The 23,854-nt window shown below is 41.5% G+C and overlaps 4 protein-coding genes across 5 annotated transcripts; 2 read left to right on the forward strand and 2 right to left on the reverse strand.

Moving 5' to 3' along the window:
- Positions 1 to 2: 2 nt before the first annotated feature.
- On the forward strand, positions 3 to 6,230 carry LOC104433750 (probable glycosyltransferase At3g07620). Its single transcript, XM_039304646.1, is given in 3 exon segments — positions 3 to 670; positions 673 to 1,027; positions 1,600 to 6,230. Coding segments are annotated over 3 exon segments (1,368 nt in total). The 5' UTR covers positions 3 to 141; the 3' UTR covers positions 2,084 to 6,230.
- LOC104433749 (L-ascorbate oxidase homolog) lies at positions 4,029 to 5,858 on the reverse strand. Its single transcript, XM_010046608.3, has 3 exons — positions 5,614 to 5,858; positions 4,430 to 5,539; positions 4,029 to 4,329 (listed from the first exon to the last, which is right to left on the reverse strand). Exons 1-3 carry the CDS (start codon positions 5,856 to 5,858, stop codon positions 4,029 to 4,031), a joined length of 1,656 nt encoding a protein of 551 aa, XP_010044910.1.
- Positions 6,231 to 10,345: 4,115 nt separating the features above from the next.
- Positions 10,346 to 12,370, forward strand: LOC104433751 (L-ascorbate oxidase homolog). The gene is made up of 3 exons (XM_010046612.3): positions 10,346 to 10,587; positions 10,694 to 11,809; positions 11,931 to 12,370. The coding sequence occupies exons 1-3, from the start codon at positions 10,346 to 10,348 to the stop codon at positions 12,229 to 12,231; spliced, it is 1,659 nt and encodes a 552-aa protein (XP_010044914.1). The 3' UTR covers positions 12,232 to 12,370.
- Positions 12,371 to 13,702: 1,332 nt separating this feature from the next.
- On the reverse strand, positions 13,703 to 20,401 carry LOC104433753 (kinesin-like protein KIN-14T). 2 transcript variants are annotated; one of them, XM_010046614.3, is made up of 12 exons: positions 19,730 to 20,399; positions 19,243 to 19,515; positions 19,066 to 19,149; positions 18,794 to 18,961; positions 18,544 to 18,650; positions 18,061 to 18,239; positions 17,764 to 17,925; positions 17,327 to 17,542; positions 16,847 to 16,884; positions 16,398 to 16,525; positions 14,374 to 15,811; positions 13,703 to 14,303 (listed from the first exon to the last, which is right to left on the reverse strand). In XM_010046614.3, exons 2-12 carry the CDS (start codon positions 19,472 to 19,474, stop codon positions 14,188 to 14,190), a joined length of 2,868 nt encoding a protein of 955 aa, XP_010044916.2. In that variant the 5' UTR covers positions 19,475 to 19,515; positions 19,730 to 20,399; the 3' UTR covers positions 13,703 to 14,187. The 2 variants fall into 2 exon arrangements, with proteins under 2 accessions (XP_010044916.2, XP_010044915.2); XM_010046613.3 differs by having other exon boundaries at positions 13,703 to 15,811; positions 19,730 to 20,401.
- Positions 20,402 to 23,854: the final 3,453 nt, after the last annotated feature.

A 23,854-nucleotide genomic window follows, 5' to 3' on the forward strand; every position in this document is an offset into this window, starting at 1 on the left:
GAAGAAGAAGAGGAAGCGGCAAATCCCAGAATTTAGATAGCTTTGTCCGATTCATAAAAATCCCTCCTTCCTTCTACTCCGACGGTCACTGCTACCCCCGTCGGTTCTTCACTTGCAGAGTTCGCCGGCGGCTACCTCGCCATGTTCGCGCCGGCGAAGAGACCCAAACACCACCACTCCCCTCTCGACCGCAAGCTCCTCATCTTGCCGATCGCCTCCACCCTCGCATTCCTCCACTACCTCTCCTTCTCCTTCTCCGCCTCCCAGCACGCCCGCCCGTCTCTCCACCCCGGCGGTTCACCGTCCGTCGCGGTCGCCGCCCAGTCTCCGAGAGCTCGGAGCTCGTCGCCGGGCTCGCAGCCTCACTCTCCCTTCGCGAACCTGACCTCTCCTGCTCCCAATACGGGCGCTTCGTCTCCTCCGCCGGAAAAGGAGAGAAATTTCGGTCCCTACCACGACCGGGTCTCTTTCGCTGCTGATTTTCAAGAAATGATGCGCTCCTTCAAGATTTACGTTTACCCAGACGCTTACAACTCCTCCTCTTCGGCGGCTTCTTCTTCTCCGTTTGCCAACATTTTCTTGCCCCACGTCGACCCTTTTAACCCCAAGCTCGGCAACTACTTCAGCGAGCACATGTTCAAGATCTCTCTGCTTCGGAGCTCCCTCGTCACCGTGATCCCCGGCAAGCTCACTTCTTTTTCATGCCCTTTTCCATCAACAACATGCGGAACGACCCCCGGGTGCGTCACGAGGGGACGATAGCGGACTTCGTCGCAGGGTATGTCGCGAGAATCGGCCGGGAGTTCGGGTTCTGGAATGCGTCGGGGGGCGCCGATCACTTCTACGCGCACTGCCACTCGGTCGGCCGGGACGCCGCATCCAAGCACCGGGATTTGCTCAACAATGCGGTTCAGGTCACTTGCTCGTCGAGCTATTTCCAGAGGTCTTATGTGGCGCATAAGGACGTGGCGCTTCCGCAGGTCTGGCCGAGGAGAGATGAGCAGGTTCTGAGACCTCCGAGTGAAAGGTATGATTGAGGGCGCGTGCATTTTTGTTGCTGCAAAGGCCTGTGTAGTCTAGTTCGTGAAAGTTTTGATGAACCATCGATGTTTGTGTGCCGATTCTCGGATTTCAGATGCTAGGCTTCTTTAGTTGGGTTGATGGGATACTATGTGAGAATTTCTCCTGAGGATTGTAGGAGACAATCATTTCACATTTGTTTTTGTGCCCCGGGAAGTCATCTTGTTTAGTCGCCCAGTTGCTTCATGAGAAAGAAGTGCGTGAAATTTCTGGTCAATTACATGAGTTAGTTTGTTGAAGTGGATAAGTCAACTCAGTACCCCAGCCATCAACTTCATCGATTACATGAGTTGGTTTGTTGAAGTGAATAAGTCAACTCAGTACCCCAACCATCAACTTCATCGATTTCTTAGAGAGGATAAGATTTTTGGCTATTCCCTTCCTATACCCACCCATAACCTAAGAACAGGTCAAATCTATCTATGATTGATTAGAGAATGCTCATTTTTTCTTCCATTCATCGATTTATCATGATGCTGTGGGCTTCAATACTGATGTATCTTCTGGGTCCTTTTGTAGGCACCGACTTGTTTTCTTTTCTGGGCGCATCCAAAACTCTCACATTCGCCAAGAGTTGATAGATACGTACCAAAACGATACTTCCATGGATATTTTTTCTAAAAGTCCTTTTCCTTATGAAGAAGGTTTCAAGGGAAGCAGATATTGCCTCCATGTGAAGGGTTATGAGGTGAACACGGCGAGGGTCTGTGATGCTATATATTATGGTTGCGTACCCATTATTCTTTCAAACTATTATGACCTTCCATTTTCTAACATCTTGGACTGGAGCAAGTTCTCCGTCATTATCAATCATGGGGAGATATCGTCCTTGAAGGAAAGACTATTGGCTATACCGACAGAAATTTACCTCAGCATGTACCATAATCTGTGCCAAGTAAGAAAACACTTCACGTGGCACGCAACACCAAGAGGTTACGATTCCTTTTACATGACTGCTTACCAGTTATGGTTGAGGCGAGGCGTGCATCGTCTGTTGCATTGATCACCTTCAAGTTCGTGATTATTTAGTGCATACATGTTGGCAGAACCAGAAACTTTTTGCTCTTTTAATTTTCCTCTTTAAAAATAGATTGGTATTTGATATTGCGGGAGAATTGCTTGCTTCAGGCAGAGCTGACTGGACAATGGTGAAAGTTAAACAGAACCACATAATAATGCAGCTGCAAGTAAGTGTACATACTTGCTTGTTCAAGAAAGGATATCTGTCGATAGGATATGCAGATCTGTTGATAGGATATGCAGATTTGGTGTCTGGTGGCATGAGTCAGCCACTATATCTAGCACCTGCTCTGAGCAGTTTGGGAGTGGTAATATGCCAAGCTCTAGGCATTAGAACTTTATAATGCATTGTAATAAGGAGCAGATTTATTTTCTAATATAGCTCAAGAAGCTTGCTTCCGGGAGTTATTATGGAAGAGTAAGTTTTCCATTGTATTTACATTGCTCATTTAAACTGTGTTGCTATGTGAGTCTTGCTCTGTTCCTGAAAACGCAAAAAGGCTTGTTCCTTGCACAAATATCTGTAGCAGTTTCTGGTAGTCCATCAATCATGTGAGAATATGCGAACTCATCCAACAGCCAAGATGTCCGAGTTAGCCACTTATACAAGTAGATCAATATGAATGGTGGCTCAATTAGGAAGCTAAAACCTAAAAGCCAATATACTGATGGAATGTGCAAAAGCTGCGGAACAATGACGATAGGAGACGATGGCTTAGTGGAGAATGATGTTCATCTCGAGGCTTTTCTTTTTGGGTCCTATTTTCTGTGGTGCAGAAGGTTCAACAGGAGCAAGTATATCCATGTTACAGATTGTAAAGTGAAATCAAGGGTCGATGAGGAAAGGTTGTCATGAGCTTCCATGAACGGAAGAGACTTATCTGCCTGAGAATAAAATCTTTTTTTTGGCCTAGGATGACTATGGATGGTCTGCAATCTGCATCACTTCAATCTATGAAGCACTTAATGAAATGCAATAACAAGGCCCTCAATTCTTTCCCAAAAATGCCCCTACTTATTGCCAAGAACAGGTGCGCGCCATCTATAATTTGATTACAGTCCTCTTCATAAGTTGATCTATGAAATTTTATATATGGAAGAATTCTGATATTTCTGGTTCTTCTACTTAAATTTCTTTCATATTCACTCGCACCATTTAATTTTAAACTATAAATACACTGCAGTTGGGGCACTTTGAGATATTTATAAGCAAAGTTCTCACTTCTCAGAAATATGTGTTTTCACGGGTAGCACTTCACTGAATTTTGCAACAATCCAAGTTGATGGATTATTTGGTTAAGCAGTCAAGGGTTAATCATTTTTTCCAGTATGTTGTCTACAATAAGGAATTGTTGTGAGTAGTCTGCAGATAGATGACTGTGCAAAACAGAATCTGTTGAAAGAAGATGCTAATGTTTATACTTGAAGAAAGACTCAATACCTAAATCATGAAGCCAACTGTCTCATTATCGTGCTGGGGGAGAAAGGTGAATGCATTATCCACTTGTCACAGCGGTTTAGACAAGCAGAAGGATAGCAAGGAACTATGTGATCAAAATAATACGACAACCAGTATTTTCTGGTCGTTGGCTGAAAACTGCATGGAAGGGTAATTGACTACTTCCTGGAACCTTTAGTAGCGAGATTGATTTCGTAATAAGGTGCTGTTGAATTTTCTATCTATATCATATATTTCAAGTCGAGAATCAGTTTCTCCATAATAAACATGTGCATGTCCCTTTATCTCTTTGTATTTGCAATGACACAGGTGGTTCTTCTTTTAGGTTTACGCTTGAGTTCTCGACATAAATGATTACATGTCGATATGGCAAAGAAGTTTCTTCACAGCTGGCTTCTTGTAAGTGCTTCTTCCATCACTCCTCTTGATCACCCGCATCTCTGGCCATGTGAGCTGTGCTGCTGGAAGTTTAGATGGTGTAAGGTGGAGGTTTTGCCAGGTCCTTGACAATACCGCAGAGAAGGGCATCGTCGGGGATATTGTACTCATCTCGGAGAGATCGCTCGGGGGAAAGAACACTAATGTAAAGTTCTTGGCCCAGGTAGCGTCGCTCTGCCAACTCCGACCTCAAGTTCCACATCCCGGCATTATCAAATGTCAACATGATGGCCGCCCATGATTTAGGGAAGACCTGGACCGTGTGCCTGCTCACGGCGTCAAGGAGATTGTAGCTCTTTCTCTTTTCTGGAGTCCACCTTCCTGGCTCAACACTGTTACATGGTTCCAAAAAGATTGCCGACATTATTACTCGCTTAATAGCACAGTTACGATTATGCCCATAAACAAAAAGACATGGCGGCAGGTACTTACGCAACTGCAAAGAAGGAATATCCATCAAGATGCCATGATTGGATGCTCTTCTCGTGGTTTTCGAAAATGACCTCCACGAAAGTGCGGTAAGTGATGTTGGCCACGTTTGGTTCCACAGTTATCTTGTCTGAAGCTGTTGCTGGTGCATCATCAGACATGGTGTCATACTTGAAGATTTTGTCTGCAACTCCATAATATTCTGCAAGCTTTAGTGGGGTTGCAGGGTTTGCGTGTGAGATTCCGTTTATGGCATAACGAAGCTTGCCTCCCTCCCTGCTGGCTGAGTTTACAAGCTTGATGGTGCGAGTAATGTTTATCTGTCCATAGTGGTAGGAACCCTGAGGGTTAGGCCTGGCTGCACTGGCCGTGAGATTCCAGCGGAAGGAGCGGAACTGATTGAGGGTCCAAGCCCAGCCCACGGGAGCCTCAGGAAGGACAGGCGAAGCAGGACCTTTGCCATTAGTGTAGCTGATAACAGCTGTGGTGGTGAGCACGGTCTTGGTGTATCGAGTTGAGGCTACCATGTAGTAGTCCTTTGGCTCTTTATCAGCTGTGACAAGAACGGCAAAGCATTGCCCAACATGCACATCGAGGGAGTCGTAGGAGTTCTGGATCGTGTGGGACCCCTCCATCTCAACAAGCTTCATTGGGTGGCCTTGAATCCTGAAGTTGAGGGAGTTCTTGAGACCGACGTTGCAAATCCTGTATTTGTATGTCTTCCCTGGCTTCATGGTGAAGAGAGGCTCTTCCTTGCCCTTGCTCTTGCTGGATTTGCCATTGATGAGCACTCCATCAGGTCTGCCGAGGGCTCTGCCACTGTCGAGGAACTTATGGAGAGTGGTGTGGCTCTTGGAGTACCAGTCTCCAATAAGGACGGTGTAATCATCCTCAGGGTCAGCATAGGGGACGGGAATAAGCAAACGGCTGTTCACGCGGAGGCCACCGAATCCACCAGCTGCCCTGTGCATGGCGGTGATCGGGTAATAGATATAGCTCCCAATCTGATCCTTAACTTGGAAGTGGTATGTATAATTCTGTCCTGGAGGAATTGGGCAGCTGGTCCCTAGCGTGCCATCTTGCCACGAATTCTTCCTTTGTTGGATGCCGTTCCTGAAAACAAGCAAAGGATGACGAATTTGCTTAGCATATGAAGGAATGCATTTTTTGCGTTTTATAAGATTTACCAGGTGAGGAGGAATGGCTCGTCTAGATTGTTGAAAACATTGATGACGATATTGTTGTTGGTGGTGGAGTTGATATTCGGCCCGGGGAATTGGCCGTTGATGAGAATGCCTTGCTGGGGGATGCCCAGAGGAGAGATGGTGCCGTATGTGACGTTCCATGTGAAGAACAAGTACGGGTCTTCGGCCCGGACCATCATTGCCCCGGCCGAGAGGCATAACAACAGCAGTAACATCACTCCACCCATCTCTCTAGGTTGTTTTAAGATCACTACTCTTAATTTTATTTATCCAGACTATTCTATTTTGCATGGAAGAAGACGGGTTTTCTTCTATCACCATGGGGATTCATCGATGAGCTTTTTATACAAGGAAAGCTGTGTAAGTTTTCTGGGATTGTCAAACCATTGAACAACCACTGAACCACCGTCAATTTCTCTCTTTGCCACCTTTCTCTCCCTGGTTTGGCCTGCAACGGTCCTGTTATCTTTGTCCATAGATAGAATTTCGTTAGGGGACACCTTCAATATAACTGAAGGTTAACAGACACTCGATTTTTTGTGGGTAAAAAGTCATGCTGGAGCAATAGCTCAAACAGAAAGTTTGACCATTCTACAGCATTCTGTTCTGCAATATTGGCCTAACATAGCAAATTCCCTCGGCTATCAATAATGAAAATTCGCCATGGAGGGTTTTTACTACGGTTGGAGAATTTTGATGGTGTGCTAGCAAGGTACGTGCGCATTGCGCGGGTATAATAAGACCATAATGTTGACATGCTTTGCAAGAGAAATAATATGCAAAAATCACGACAAAATAAATATTCGCATCGATCAAATTCTCCTTCAAAGTTTTTACGTGTAATTAATTATAAGTAGATTAGAATCTCATCACATAGGTATATCTTCCGTTAGACATAAAATTGCAATAGTTCTTGAATCATAATATGGAACCATACTATAATTCGAGCACATAAAAGATTATGAGTTAGCAAGAAATATGAATATATAAAGTAAGAGTGCGAATTCTTTTTTCTTAATAGCTTTTATTCATTATTCAGATTATTTTTGTAGCATCCCCCTTAAAAATCAAATGTTTTTTTTCTCTCTTTTCCATTCGATCTTCTCTATTTATACATAACTAGAGGTGATTTCTTCACGATTATCTCCCATTCCCATATATTGACGTTTCAATTTTTTGTGGAGCTTTTCACCAATCTTTTTGGTAACCACTTGATGTCTTTTGTATTATTCATGACAATGTATCACAAAAACAAATATTGGATATCTTGCAAAGATAGACAATATTCAACTTGTATTTTTTTTTTTCAAAAATTCAATATACTTCTTTCGTCAATTTATTTTAAAAAATTCGATAGACATATTTAGAATTCCTCGATTTACTTTCAAAATAACAATATTCACATTTTCTTTCTTTTCCTTGTGAAATCATTGCCAACAGTAGGCTGTTTGCGTATTTTGCATTTGTTGTTGCTTAAAGTTAATTATTTTCCCAACTTTGTACAATTTAATTCGTTGTATCGTGATTCTTAATTGCGTTATTCTATTAGTTACGTTACTATATCTAATATGTTATATAAACATCCATGTCAATGATGAAATTTTCGTGGCCCCATTCTTCAAAATTACCATGAGAAAAATTGATATTAAATTAAAGGGAAAAAAAACCACCAAAAACCCCACACTTTGCTCAGAGTGATAAATTTATCTAAAAATTATTTTTTATGACATAAAAAACCCCGAAATTTGCTAACCGTGACACATTTACCTCAAACTTTTTTTCATAACACAAAAAACCTTAAACTTCTATTTGTGTGACACATTTTTGGTCTTTTTACTTTTTAATTTTTAATTTTTCTTTTTTTCTTCTTCTTCTCTCTTCCCTTCGCCGGTTGTGGCGGAGCTGGCGGAGTGAAGCCGACGTCTGGCGAGGATTGCCCTTGCTTGGGCTGGCTAGGGCGGCCCTCGGTTGGGTCAGGCCAGGGCACCCCTTGCCCGATGCTGGCGAGGGCAGTCCTCGCCGGACGCCGGCTTCCCTTCGCCATGGCCGGCGAAAGGAAGAGAGAAGAAGAAGAAAAAAAGAAAAAGAAAAAGAAAAAAATAGAAAAATAAGACGAAAATGCCCTTGATGAGGTATTGTTTAGAAGTTACACTAGATTTAATAAGATATATCTTAAAGCATGAAACATACTATATTTTGAACTTATCGCTACTGTAAAACTATGCTTTGAAGTATAATATTAGTTAAGCAAAAAACTACTGAAAAAATATTTAAAAAAATCATCGCAATGCTAATAGATGATTGAGAATATTTTTAGTGTATTGATTTTCTCTATTGGATACAAAAAATGTCAATCGATTTTTTCTCCATTGCAATGTATAGTTGATTGGCTTTGCTTTATTTGTCCTTTAATGAGTCCAAACGCGTATCCATTTATCTACGATGAAAATTAACAACATAAAGTCTTAGTTATCAATACCATAACTAGGTAAAATGATAAGGCTAACTCTAATTATGCACTAACAAAAAAAAAACTCTAATTATGCATTTAATCATTAGGGTTGCCACTAATTATGTTTTTAGTCATAACTATCCACGAAATATGAACATTCATTTCATATGTCCATTTAAACGTGTACTACTACACTTTTGCAATGATGGGTCCTTTTCGTTTGTTTTATAACTATTGTTGATTTGTTAATTTTGAATTATCTGTAAACGATGAGCTATAATTTTACAGTGATGAATTTGTTTATTGATCCTGTAATGTCGCTTATTAATCAAAAAGAGGGTGAAGTGTCAATTAAACTTTCCAACGATAATCTAACATCACTCACTCATGCAATATGCACTATCATGTCATAAAGACCTTTTCAAGTAATAGTTTCTTTCCATAAAAAAAATTCAGGCAAATGGGAAATTTGTTATTGATGATGAATTTATCTATTGATCCTATAATATTTTTTATTTATCAAATAGAGGGAGACGTGTTATATATCTCTTTTAATAATTCTCTAATACTATATATTGATGAAAAATGGCAGTATCATCTAGTCGATGTAGATGATGCGATGATATTCTTTTCCTGGAGGACAAGCAAAAGTTTAGGGTGAATCTGGCCAACAGAGCATAGTTTAGGATTTTCCATGAGTTTTCGCCCATTCTTAACTTATACGTTATAGAGCAATGGTAAATATTAAAAAGTATTCTTATTTATGCTGCATAATATTTGACATGAACGATGATTATTTAAAGTACCCACGTAGTGCAGTCCTTTGTTTTGTAATTACATCTGTTTTATTTATTATGCAGTATAACTAATAAGATTGTTCCTTTAACGGTAATATTGCCTTGCACACATTATTATTTATCTCACGCACAGATGCCAATAGTAATTTAATTCAAATTAGTAATATGGTCCAGCATAAATAGAATGAATCGAGTGGAGAAGTACATCTCGTTGTTTTTTTGGTGACAATCAAATAGTCACTCGATCGTAAGATAAAAACTTCATGGGAGACAACGATTTGTCGATGCTTTGTGGTACCAAGTGCTACTGGGTCTTCAAACACCAAAGTGTACTCAATCTGAAAATGCTTCATCTGCATGTCTCGAATCGTTTAAGATGGTTTGATCATGTTAAACAAAGGCTCTGAGATGCTAGGATGTTGTGAAGTATTAGTTTGGTATTGTTGTTGTGGTGGTCGTGCTATGAAATATGTCCAATCAAATGGAAAACATGCGAAATTAGAATGTTTTTTGGAACTTCAATCGACAAAATGCTTGAAATACAAATTTATCAATCCAGATTTATTTTTAAAAAAAATGCAGTAGGTTACAGGAAACAATGAAAAATTTAGTGACTTTAGCTCGTTGTTGAGTCACGGGGCACAATCACGGTCAAGGTATTTTGAGTTTAAAAGTAAAATGGGTAACTATAGGTTCGTAAATTTTGATTTAGTATGTAATATTGTTCTTGAACTTTTAATTTTCAATGTGAATTTGAATTTTATATTAATGCACAATGTCATTTCTGATTTTTTTTTTTTTTAATATGGTCCACAAACTTTTCATCTATATTTAATCTAGTCTTTGGATATATGAAAATGTTTAATATTATCCTATGAACTTGGATTAGTAGAATGACAATATTATACATTTTCATATAGACCGAAAGCTAAATTGAACATGAAAAGTTTAGTTGGCACGAAGATCGTTTGGCATTTTATTGATGTTTCAGTTGTGTCAATATCCTGGAAGTCTTCCAATGGCTAGATGTGCGAAACTTGCTGCGTAGTGAGTCAAAAGAATGTCCAAATCAGCAATTTGTGTTCTCCGTAGTGATCGGACCTTGTAGTCAGTCACAACGCGAAGATCTTCTCCTTCCTCGGAGAATTTCCACATCATTGACCATGTTCTTCGCATCTTGCTGTAAAAACATAGGACGGCCATGAACATGTGGATGTGCTTGAGCGAGAGAGAGAGAGAGAGAGAGAGAGAGAGAGATGGGAGGAAAAGCGTAAACCAAGGGGCCAGAAGGGAACAAATGTCAGGCACGGAGAACTTGACGGGCTTGTATGGCCGAGAACAGGAATCATCTTTAGACGGTCGATTTCAAATAAAATGGCGAAGGGCAGCAACCGAATGAGATGGTAGAAGAAGAGTCGTCATCTTCTTCCACACAAACGTAGGAAAACAAGGGGGGCTGAGAGAGATGGGAAGGGTGACAATTCTGCTGCTATGCCTACTGGCTGGGGCCGTGGCGGTACGCGGTGAGGACCCCTACTTGTTCTTCACCTGGAACGTCACCTACGGCACCATCTCTCCGCTAGGAGTCCCTCAAGAAGGCATCCTCATCAATGGCCAATTCCCCGGCCCCAACATCAACTCCACCACCAACAACAACCTCGTCATCAACGTCTTCAACAACATTGATGAGCCCCTTCTCTTCACCTGGTAACTAGGAAATCATTGCCACGAACAGTATAGCTAGCTCATGTTTCTTTTTCCCTGTTTTCCCTAGTTCCGAGATTGGGCTAAACCATGCTGTTGTCGTTGTCAGGAATGGAATCCAGCAGAGGAAGAACTCATGGCAAGATGGAGTGCTAGGAACCAACTGCCCAATTCCGCCCGGGAAGAACTTTACCTACCGCTTCCAGGTCAAGGATCAGATCGGCAGCTATTTCTACTACCCCACCACGGCAATGCACCGTGCAGCTGGTGGCTTCGGTGGCCTCCGTGTGAACAGCCGTTTGCTCATCCCTGTCCCTTATGCGGATCCTGAGGATGATTACACCGTGCTCATTGGCGACTGGTACTCCAAGAGCCACACTGTACTCAGGCAGAAACTGGATGCTGGCCGCCCTCTCGCCAGGCCTGATGGTGTCCTCATCAATGGCCAAACGGGCAAGGGCAAGGGCAAGGATGTCAAGCCCCTGTTCACCATGAAACCCGGCAAAACCTACAAGTACCGGATCTGCAATGTCGGCCTCAAGAATTCGCTCAACTTCAGGATCCAGGGCCACCAGATGAAGCTCGTCGAGATGGAAGGATCACACACCGTCCAGAACACCTATGACTCCCTTGATGTCCATGTCGGCCAATGCTTCTCTGTGCTCATCACCGCTGACAAGGATCCCCGGGACTACTACATGGTGGCCTCAACCCGGTTTACAAAGAGCGTGCTCACGGCCACCGGGATCATCCGCTATACGAACGGCAATGGGGCCCCTGCGTCCTCCATTCTCCCCAAGGCCCCCGAGGGCTGGGCCTGGTCTCTCAACCAGTTCCGCTCCTTCCGGTGGAACCTGACTGCCAGTGCTGCCCGGCCCAACCCCCAGGGCTCCTACCACTACGGCCAGATCAACATCACCCGCACCATCAAGCTTGTCAGCTCGGCCAGCAGTGCCGGTGGCAAGCTCCGCTACGGCATCAATGGCGTCTCCCACGTCAACCCCCCAACCCCGCTCAAGCTCGCTGAGTATTACGGTGTCGCTGACAAGGTCTTCAAGTACGACACCATCCCTGATGAGCCCTTGCTTGAGAAGGCCACCCCGGTCACTCCTGCCCCCAACGTGATGAACATCACCTTCAGGACATTCGTTGAGATCATCCTGGAGAACCACGAGAAGAGCGTGCAGTCCTGGCACCTTGATGGCTACTCCTTCTTCGGCGTTGCGTAAGTCCTATAACACCAAAAAAACTTCTCCAGGACATATTGAGTCTCTCCAGGTTACATCCTAGATTTGTCGTAGACATGTCCTAGAACTAATTAACTGAGGATGTTTGATGTGTGCCAGGATCGAGCCAGGGAGGTGGACCCCGGAGAAGAGGAAGAGCTACAACCTCCTCGATGCTGTGAGCAGGCACACTATCCAGGTTTTTCCCAAGTCCTGGGCTGCGATCATGTTGACTTTCGACAATGCTGGGATGTGGAACCTGAGGTCTGAGTTGGCTGAGAGGCGTTACTTGGGGCAAGAGCTTTACATTAGCGTCCTCTCACCTGAGCGGTCACTGAGGGACGAGTACAACATGCCTGATGACGCTGAGCTCTGCGGTGCCGTTACAAGTCTGCCCAAGCCCACCCCTTACTCCATCTAAAGAGTTGTGGTCCGATGTCATTACTGTAGATCCCATGCACTGTTCTTGTTGTTGTTGCTGTCGTTGATATTTTCTTAATTCTTTGGGGCAGTGAGAAATTGTTGAGGGTGTATGTACCCTTTTTGCGAAAAATGACAATTTTTGCCTATTCTCTAATGTCAACTATGGTATCGTTCTTTCTTTTTTGTGTTAAATTTCTTATTATGTTCACATCGCTATTGCACGTGGAAAATGCAAAATGCTGCTTTCTGCCATAAATGGACTGCGTCACCTTCCTGGCCAACGGCTACTAATCAACTACAACCCATCTGCACAGTGCGGGTATGTACTAAGAACATTAAGAATTCAGACTCCAAGGATAGTGATGTCCCATGTTTAACAGAGTTGCTGAATTTGGATGGTAGATTAATAGCAGTTAATCCATTTGGGGGGGGATGATTTTCAGGGGTAGGAAGCGAGCACTTGAACTTTGCCTCATCTCGAAATTGAAAATCAGCAGGTTGTGTAAAAAGCAGGTGATGTCTCACGGTGGAACCTAAGTGTTTTAGGAAATACCCCAAGAAATTTTGCTTCTTGGAGAGCTACATCAGGGCTATACTATCACTTGAAGCAGAATCTGATTCATCCATGGAAAATCAAAAAAAGCTTCAAGGTTTCCAATGTGTAGCGGAATACGTACTGCCACTTCGTTCGGCAAGCCATGTTTGTCTAGAAGAAGGGTATGCTATATTCCCCTATCCTACTCAGATTTGTTCCTTGGTGCTCCACTCAGCAAATCACCATAGCGGACATAAATTTTGAGAGGGATATATTTTCTGCAGACGAGATCATGCAGGTATACAAATGATAAGATGTTAATAATATAGGAGATCATGTATTCCACCATGGCTATGTCTTACATGTCTAATTGCTTATAGAACTCATAGGACTTTCTTCATCTGCTCCAGGATAACACACTTGGGAAATCAAGGAGTATTGCTCTGTTCCTTAATGTTGGTTAACTCACTCTTCAGCTGAAGGATTTGGAAAATGGAAACCAGTCCCAGTTTTCCCTGAGCTTCAGCCCAAAAGGTCTCAAGTGGGAATCATGAGCAGTAATGAACGCCTTATGAAGTGAGTAATGGTCCTTCTCGGAATAGAAAAGATGGCTGTGATTGAGGAATAAAACCCAATAAGGGATGGTAAGTTATCCAGGTGCTGGTCTCTTTGTTTAGATTTGTGGGTCATTCTTAAAGTCATCTAGTGGATTGAATATGTGGAGAGACCTTTTTCTTTTGACATATTGATAAAAGTATACAGTTTGTTCGGAAGATCATAAGATATTGTGCGCTAGGGAGAAAAACTAGAGGTGAATCTGTTGCTCAGCACTAGCTCATGGTTTTCTGATCACCTTCAACCTTTTGGATTAATAGTCTTCTTTAAGATTGAACTCTGGTTGTAATTCAATCAGCAGCAATAGAGCTGTAGAAGATAGAGGAATCTAATACTTGCTTTTTGGAAATAGTGATGCATTTTTATATTTACATGATCAAAATCAAAATCCTCTCAAATTTGTTTGGAATGCATTCACACCCTTCGGTTATCTTTTGTCTTCTGATGGACAGACCCGACCATCAGCAAGACTCATGAGATCTGTTCAAACTTACTTAGAATGATGGGGAGAAAAAACAGAAATCCCCTGTGCTGCATATGACTTCACACGTGGTAATGAATAGCGGGATAGAAGTTCACTGGATCAGCCTTCTCACGCCCATGACTGGGCATGGCATATCAGTAGGATCATTTATATGAACTCTCAGGTTCCTCCCTCGTGTGGACATAAACAATGGTTATGACTACTTCTCCTGTTGTGAAGTTCCAGGCTGCAGAAAAAATGCTCAACTAACCCCAGGTTCTCCTGCCTTCTACAATTGATCAATTTATAATTGTTACTTGCACATTTCAAGTGATGCTTCTTTAGAGAGTCAAACCAGAGAAAAATTCATCCTCGAATCCAAGGCCTTGGAGTCCCAGTCCCAGAAGAGTGGTAAAATATAGATTCCAAAACTTCCTTTGGAGGAGATGCAACATGCCTGTCAATAGTTAGAGAGAAGGGATTACGAGCATGTGATGTGAAACAAATCTCTGGGCAAACTACCGTACCTGTATTTTGTGTATTTCCCTCTGCTGAAACCCTTTTTAAGCCCATGTCTGCATTATTATGATTGGCATTGTCTTTGAATAGAGCACGTTGGTGTTTCATTCTGAGCATGTCACGTTGTCTTCCTGCTGTAGACTTTCCAAACAAGCTAGCACTTTTTGGATCTCCTCTAGTCAATCCAAGTGACAAGTTAGAATTGTCAGGTTCTACGTTACAGTTTGATGTGCTGACCCCAAGTTCTTTTTCTTGACCAATGGAATCATGAGGAGATCCAAACGGAGAAAAAAAATATTCTCTATGTTCATAAGGGGAAGCCTCAAAACTGTGAGTTTCACTCTTTACACCATCCATGGGGGTCAATTGATCAACTCTTCCATTATTACTGTTCTGGTCCAGTCTACCACACGCCACATTGTGTGGACAGTGGTAATTGGTACTGTCATGATCCAGTATCATCAAAGCATCAATGCTATGTTGTGTACATATCATGGATTCATTTGTTAAGGATGGAGTTCTGCAACAAGATTCAGAGTGTGTATCCATAAAACCAGTTGAGGGGGTAATGAGTTTGTCAATTTCCGCTTCAGATGTCGAGCTTGAAGAGTAGCTTTTCTGACTTTCTTCTCTGTTTTTACAAATATCTATGAGGCCTTTCAATGGAGAATTCTCTGCATCTGAACTTTCAGTGCACGATACACCTGCATTACTCTGTCCAATGCACCTGAACTTTGGGGGAAGAGGAACAGCTGGAACCCGTTTACTCTTACAACTACCAGCAGCATTTACCGCATTCTGTGAATTTAGCCCATCAGCGACCTCTAGGATTTCCGTGGAATAGAATTTGCTGCCAATACTAGGAAGAACCATATTGTGATCTAACTGTGCCTTTCCATCAGTTGTAATTGGGAATCTTCTCTCTTCTGAGAGTACTACCATTTTGACATCGCATTCGTTTGTGTCCTGACTGTATTCTGTCTCAGTATCTGCATTGCACATGGTATCCAAGTCGATCAGGCAACTGGCTCTGGAAATGCTGCAATCAGACCTGTAATCCGAGTGACTCTTCATGGGAAAATTCACAGACCCGGCACGATGAGATGGAGCTCTCCTCCTTTTTGTTTGGCCAAGGTACTTCCCCTCAGAAATTTGGTGCTCGGTCCCGGATTTTCTTTGGCTGCATATTGTTGGCCTCATAAATCGTGGTAGTTTAGATAGAGGAGCTGCTCTCGCATCTTTGGCTTTGTGCTTGCTGGTGCCGAAATCAAACTCAGGCTCTTCAGTAGTTGAGTGATCATTTTCATAGGAAGGTGATGTCCCCATCAGATTTTCTAGCTTTCTGTTTAACTCTTTAATCTCTCTGCTTACTCTTTGACGCTCATCTTCAATCTTTACCATAGTTTCCTGGAGGGTTTGCATTGCAGCTTCCTTACACGCACTTTCCTGTTTTGCAGCAGTAACAGATAAAGAGAGGTTATAGAAGTCAGGAAATATTAGTAGCCAAGAGGCACTATGGATTTTGGAACAGGAGAAATAGTTGCATCCATCTTAGAATCAAATGATAAGGCCATATTTGATTGGTTGTCACTACGTGTCAAACTGACAATTGATTGCTCATGGTGCCAAGCAGGTAACTCGTACTGGATGCTTATATGCCATCAATTCGCCAGAATACCTAGTTACTATATCACACGATAGCTCTTTCTCCTTTAGTTTAATTTCAGACTGCTAGAGCTCCAATGTTGGGAACATGCCTGCATAACTTTTCCCATTTTCTACACGTAAAATCTACATTAGCAGCACATCCTGATCATGTGCTAAGTACTCTGGTATTTTTTCTTCATCTACATTTTGCTGCGACCTCTTTAGTGAGATTTATGATACTCTAATTCTTGTTGTTGTACTATCCTACATCTTACATGAGAGACATCAAAGGAAGCAAGCACTTCCCAACAATTGACTGTCTCTTTTTTCCTCCTTCAAGTCAAAACCTTCCAGAATGAAAAGAGTCAGGATGGTCTTTACTTACTATTGGGTCTTCAGTTCCCAGGTGGATGCTTCTTACTCTTGCTGCGAAACCTAGTGTGCATATTGTCTCACAGAGATCTTCCTCTTTTGGACTCACATGCACCAGCATCAGCGTTTTGGAATCCTCCCCTAAATGGCGAGAGACATAGGTATATGATGCAGCAATGTCCAAATCAAGACAGCAAGAGAAAAGCTACGTTATCATGCTGCAGTTTAAAAAAGAAAAGTGCACAGCTCAAAATCCTCAACTTCATCTCAAAAGAATGTATTCCTTGCACTATGCTCAGAGTTGCCCACTCATACACGAATCTGAGTAATTTAAGTTTGAAGCAGGTATGTCTTCCCCTTTTCTTTTAAGCACTACTGATGTACATTATTAGTGATAGCATCAATGTCCCACTGACTTCACAGAGAGAGAGAGAGAGAGAGAGAGAGAGAGAGAGAGATTACCTAATGAATCTTTTAGAACTTGCGTCAGCTTGCTATTCCTGTCAAAAGTACAAAGCTCTAAATCAGGAGTGACCGACTTTGATTTTAAGAAAGCCCACTGGATAGTCTGCTTCCGTGGATAGATGGATGGCAGGATTACTGTCTTGGATAATGCACGTAAACATAATTTCTGTTGTTGGTGTTCACCAACAACTGATTGGAGGGAAAAATACTTTCCCATTTGTTATAGATATGTGATATGATTACTTGGAAAGCTGCACTTGCTTCTCCGTATAATACCTCATAAGTCTGGGATTCTGTAATGAATTTCTTAGCCCTAGTTTTCCTAGAAACTAGTTGCAACGATGACTGATATCCTAGTTTTACAGTTTCAATTATGGAGACAAAGCGCTCAATCATACAAGCATAGCATGTGAAGGAGATAGCTTGCACTCAGGCATGTGAAATACAAATGTGTGAGCTCCCTGTGAATTCTCATACCTGAAAGGTATGTGAGGCTTTTTCCTCTGGAGGGCATTGATGACATCTCCAAGAGCAGAAAGTGACAAGTTTATTGCTTTTCCCTCTTCAAGTCTCTTGCCCCATGCCTTTGTTTTCAGAACACGCTCACTACCTCCAAGATCGACCAACCAAACTTTATTTGATTCACGTCGCCTCTCAGGTGCATTGGAGCATGTGATTTTTATGCGAATCATACTGCAGACATAAACAATCTTAAAGTATTTCAATTACTTGTTCTAGACAGGGATATTGTACTTTGTAAAGCATTCCTAGGCCTTGAAGCTGTGAACGTGGGAACTTGATTGAACACATGTTGCAAGCTCTGATTATGGATACTTGTGCTAGCTGGCTAACGTTTCTTTTCCATGAAATTGCTGAAATAAGTATGCATAATTCCAGACAAAGGAGTTATTTACCAGTGTGATCTGCTTGAGGTTAAGTTAGAATTTGTAGAAGCAGTCGACCTGAATCGGCAACCCAGTTTATACAACCTTAGGGCTTGGTTATAGTCGCTCACTGGTATGGCCACAAGGTTTTCAACCTCAATTCCACCCCGGGCATCCATTTGGACTGAAAGACTGTTCATTAATATCATTGTCTATGTTAGAATGAATTAGCGGATCAACGAGGGAAATTGGAAAGCAAAGTATTTTCGGTGGACAAATACTATTTTGAACTCACAGGTCTCCGAAGATGAATGGGTAAGTACTCACCATGGTGGCCTCGGATCTGTTGGTTTTTTAGGCTGAGGGACAAACAAATCCTTGAGATTACCCAAATAAATCTCAAGCATACTGAACGTGAAGAGGTATGTACAATTACTCTCCAAAGCATGCTCAAACAGTGCTTCAATACTACGAGGAACTATTCCTGGAAAATCTCGAGTACCTTCCTAAATCACAATGGCAGCACAGCTTCAGTCAGAAGAGTGCAGTAAATGTACTTGACTTCAGTTATTATACAGGAGTACAAGTAGGAATACTTTTGGCAGTCATGAACGTCCTAAATGCAATTATCAGAAGTTTGTGTAGTTTGAGGTATATCCTATCTTTAAAAGTCACTTAAAAAATGACTTTAAGCTTCAAAACTCAGCCTGGTGTCAATGCAAACTAATGTATGCATTGTCTCATGGCTTTAATGCTTGTCAGGAACATGGTTTTTCTAATCACGTAATAAATTCGCGATATGGTACTCACCATTGTGAAAGTTTTCCCTGTGCCTGTCTGACCATATGCAAAGATGCAGGCATTATACCCATCCAATGCAGATTTGATCACAGGCTCAACTTCGCTAAAAACTTCACCTATAAGATTTCATTGCATACTTTTGATTAGACCATACCCTAATTTCTGCACTGAAAAATTTATGATGAATTGGACACTCTCCTCAAGAAAATACATGAGGAAATAATGGAATCACAGAGAAAGTAGAGTTGACTTGTAGCACCTTGTGATGAACTTGGGTGGAAAACCTTATCAAAACTATAGCTTTTGTTGTTGCCACGTGCAACTTTCAGGAAAACATTGCTTGAATCCGTGGCCACGACTGGCCTAGCACACCCAATATTCTCAGTCACATTCATCGGTCTGACACGGCAAAATACACGAATATTTCCTGCAGTAGTAATATAGAGAGAGATTCTGTGTTTACAGTAAATAGGTAATTTTCTATGCACAGGTAACAAAAACATACTCTCTCTGTTCATCGCTTTCACTGACCTTTCATGTCCAGGTATTCATTGAGAACCTGCCTTCTCTGAACATTCAACTGTCTGATGCAATCACTCAGTTCAGCAAGTTCATCTGCAGGCACGAGGAATGTGCTACAATTCGATCAACTCTGTACAGGAAATAGCAGATAGTGGGCTTTTGATCCCATTTAAATGTAAGAAGTACCTTTGATTTTCGGAATGACCATGCTCAAGTCCATGTCACTGGTGTTATTCTCCTTTTCCGTGTCAGATATTTTCAGTCCGATCCTGTTAGACGAACGAGGGGATGGAAGGCTTCTCATAATGCCACATACTGATCTGATCCAGTTAGAAGTCAAATTTGACTTCAACCCGAGAAGGGAATGAATCGTCTCGGCAAGATTCTGGGCAGATTTCTTCTTCTCCATCAATGTCATCTTCAGTGGCCTGTAGAAGGTTAGGCTTTCCTTCCTTCCTCCTGTTCGAATACTAAAGGCTTGAAAAAGTCCACTTAAAAAACAATGCAAAATGTTCCGAACATGCTTTAATCAAACTAAGAATGGAGGTTCTCAGAAAGTCTGGAGGAACATCAAATTCCTTGATACATCATTCACAGCAATTATACTGAAGTGCGCTCTTAATTTTTCGCTGCTATTTCAGAAGTGTATAATTATTGTGGAATGAGCACTTACGGTGAAAAGGGTGTCTCCACCTTGGGTGGAGATTAAGCAAAAACCTCCTTCATGCTCATTGCAAGGTCTCTCAGACACGGTCATCCGAAACCACGAAAAGGTCAATATCTACAGACTACACTCGAAGCAAGCCCCATCCAGAAAAATCTATTCATTCTGGAATCTAAGAACTATGAATGAATGAATATACAAATCCCGCGTGGGGATTACAATATAACCATGAAATGAGTGCTGGGATAAAAAAAGAAAAGGAAAGCAGGTAGTTGAAAAGGTGATGCAGGAGATTTTGCACCCTCTGAAGGACGAATTTATGTCTCCCGTCAACATTGCTAAAAAGCCATTTTTACAAAAACAATCATACTCAGGAGGAGAATAATCGAAAGGCCCTGCCACCAACCTCTCTCCCTTCAATTATTTAAGATTTCTCTGAGAACCCATGTGAAAGAACGTAGTGCAAGTACAAGAACAACATTGTTCCATGTATATCTCTATTACAGATAGCCATTGTTTGGTTTCTGGCTTCTTGACAAGATACTTTCAGCTGCATGAGTGAGAGAGAGAGACGAGGGGGCGGGGGGGTGGTCCCACAAATAATAAATGGGTTTCAGTTTTAAGAAGGAAGCGTTTTTAACTCTGGCATTTTTTCCCTACGGTGTTTGTGAAGAGGAAGAGTGATATTTAAGCGCAGAGTAGAAGAATTATTGCTACATATAAGGAAAAATCACTCATGGTTGCCGTAGCGGTTGGTTCCGGTGCAAGAGGATTTTCAGCTAAGCAACCCATATGCATGGGAACCACGAGGTGTTCCGTGATTTTCGAGATAATTAGGTCATCGCAGTTGTACTCAAAGATTATGAAGTAAAAAAAAAGAGAGAAAGGACGATGAAATGAAAGTTATAACATCTATAAAATATTATTTAGTCGATCCTAACAACAGAAAACAATAACTCCAAATTTAAAAGCAAAATTAGAATGAAGTTTCCCACCTACCGTGGAGCTTTTCAATCCTTTTCGTCGTACCTGCAATTCTTTTTTCATTCTTTCTTTTTTTTTTTTTTTTGGTTTTTGGGACTCCTGCTGATAATGTTTAATATTTTCTTGGTCCAAGGTAACTATCTTCGGTGGAGTCATGTTATGTGTGCAAACTACGTCAAACATAGACCAATCGATGGGCCAAGAAAATCCCTCCTTATCTCACGATGCTAACCCCGAAGAACGAGGACCAAACAACTGCCGATCGCATGCATACTATAGAAAACAAGTCCGATTTTCTCTTATTTGTTTTTGACTTTGATTTCGGACTATGAATTGGCAATTGGGATTCGATCTTCTCGAAGGAGGAGCACCATATCTCAGCATCTTTCTTTCAGTCTATTGGCGGGTTCTTGATAAGAATGGACTCATTGAACTGAGAAGCCGGATCGCACCCAGAGACCCGCTCAAAAACCTAAAAGAAAAAAAAGAAAAAGATGATGTCAGAAGGACGTGCTGTTTTGAGATATTCTTTGAGCAAAGAGCCCCGGGGACCAGGGCAAGAGAACCGGGGTCTAGGTTCCATTGAGGCCTGACCTTTATGGACTCGGGCCTGGGTGCCAAGGACCCAAGCCTGACTTGATGGACTGGGGCGTAAACATTGGGACCTAAGCCTTGACCTCGATGGACTCGGGTTGGAGCGCTTGAGATCCGGGCAAAGGCATAGGAATCCTAGGCTTGCCCTTTGTGTAGTTGGGCCTAGGCTCGGGACCTGTGCCTGGCCTTGGTGCCAATGCTTTGGGCACAAGCATTGAGGACTTGGGCACAATTTCCATAGACCTAGGCACTAGGGTCTCGAGCATGAGTGGGCACAATCACTGAGGACTCGATCCTGGGTGTGGGGACTCAAGCACAAGCACTAGGGTCTCGGACTCTACCTTAATGGACCTGGGTTCAAGCATCCAATCCTCAATGCCAAGGCTTTGGGGATGAGTTTTAGGGTTCCCGTGCCCAAGTATAACATTTCCGGTTCAAATATTGACATCTAGTCATATTTGGAAAATATTTTTTCAATTTTTTAAAGAGAAAATCACTTTCTTGAATTTAATAATAGATTTTTCTTTGACTCATTGTCCTAAGTGATCCAAACACCAAAACATTAGGAAAATGTTTTCCAAAAACAAAAGGAGCTCTAGTGCTAAGCCCAAAAGTCATTGCCATGCTATCCCATTATCTAAAAAAGGAACTTGCTAACAAGTGTTCGAGGCATTTGTTGATTGGAACGATTCGATTTCAAAATTTTGATTGTGCATACACAAGAGCAATTGGTGCATGAGAAACTGTGAATTGTTCTTTAATTAATTGCTTAACAAGTGCCATTCTTTAAAGGTAAAGGAATTGGTTAAGTACATATTTCACTTTTAACTGAATGACCGCTTACGGTACTTCTACTTTATAAATACATATACATACTCGGAATAAATTCCCACATTGAGGAGAACAAGATTTGTCCTTCCTTACAAACTCATTCTGCATCTTGCATGGATTCGGGTAGTTTTGTTTTCAGATGATTTTGAGTATGTTGGATTGACATGTGAAGTCAGGATTTCTGGATTGGCCTTTCTAAAAAGAAAACGACATTTTTGTAAATATGGACAGGGGGATAATTGATCTAGAGGGGCAAGTTGATCTCTTGAAATAAAACTCAGGAATGTTTTTGGAACTCTTAAGGGTTGAGGTCGTTAGGCAAAACATATTTTGGTGTTTACTAAAATAAAACAGTTAAATTCTTATCGTAGAATGACCATGTCCGAACTAGCCTGAGTGGATCCTAGTGCGAGAAGGAAACCTTTTCTCCAGACTCGCCTAAATATGTTCGCAGGTTTTGAATCAATTTTCGTTGGAAATTACTAATGTGGTAGTCCAGTCATCGTCAACCATCCTATGAGATACACCGTCACGTCGGTGATTTTCAACAGAAGTTGACTGTAAAAATTGGAATTTCGTGCAAAAGTTCATTAATAAATTGGCAAAATTAAAAAAATGTATATAATTAAATTGACATTCGTATAATATGTTTAAAACTAATTTGATAATGTCTCAATTGAACGTTGCTTTCGTGCACTAACTAGGTGAGCATTTTGTTATCACAAATGTCATGATGAGAGGATTGGTGGCGGAGAAAGCTATTGTTAGCTACAAATATTAAAGAATGTATAAAATCTCGATCCGAATGGTCTTATATATCTTTAGGGGACTTTTTTTTAAATACCAATACTTTAGTATTTAGTTATCGTGGGCTCACAAGTTGCTACAATGTAGGATTGATAATTTCATCTCATTATAAGACCGTTTCCGCGTAATTACCAAATTTCCTTCATCTCAAGAATAGATAATAAATAAATAAAAAAGTGTCGGTTCTTGTCAGTCTCGAGTCTAGTCGAAACTTGCGATAGAACCAAAAAGACGACCTCATGAACAATCAAATACGATAAAACCAACCCTAGAAGCCAAGACAGCGGGGAGGCCTTCATTGTATATATGATAGACAAATTATTTGCCTTCTTGATGTTTCTTTGTCTCTTTTTCTAGTGCGATCTCTTTGCAATATCGAATTATTTGCACTACCTTTCAAAGTTAAAGTGTAAAGTTTAGTGAATTATGACAAATGATAGATGGGAATTTCATGGATTGATAGGCTACCTTGTCCCGTCTATACACTTGATCGGCTCAATAGAGTTCCCTTTAATGATTCGGCTTCGCGTAACCAAATGATGATCACATTCATAAAGTAAGGAAGAAAACCAAAAGCAAGGTCTCCATATACGCCATCGTAATCCGAGTCTTGATTTTATTTTCCCTTTTGCCCTCTTGTGATAAATTGATGTTACAATCTTGAATTGGGATGTGCGTTAGGAACCATTGCAAGCATTCACATTTTCCGTGGATGATCACATTTAGTACAATTACACAGCATTCGCTCGAATGTTAGATTAATCAATCTAGCTAGACGGTATAATTTGGCGAGATTATGGGTAGCTGTGGAGTTATACGCAAGTTCATTTATCTTTTCTTCTATGATGCTACCTACTAATATGCCTAAGAAACTTTAATCATCAGATTTAGATTAGCTATTTGATGACATTCTCTCCT

This window comes from Eucalyptus grandis, chromosome 2 (genome assembly GCF_016545825.1).
Source record: "Eucalyptus grandis isolate ANBG69807.140 chromosome 2, ASM1654582v1, whole genome shotgun sequence".
In the NCBI taxonomy this organism is placed as follows: domain Eukaryota; kingdom Viridiplantae; phylum Streptophyta; class Magnoliopsida; order Myrtales; family Myrtaceae; genus Eucalyptus; species Eucalyptus grandis.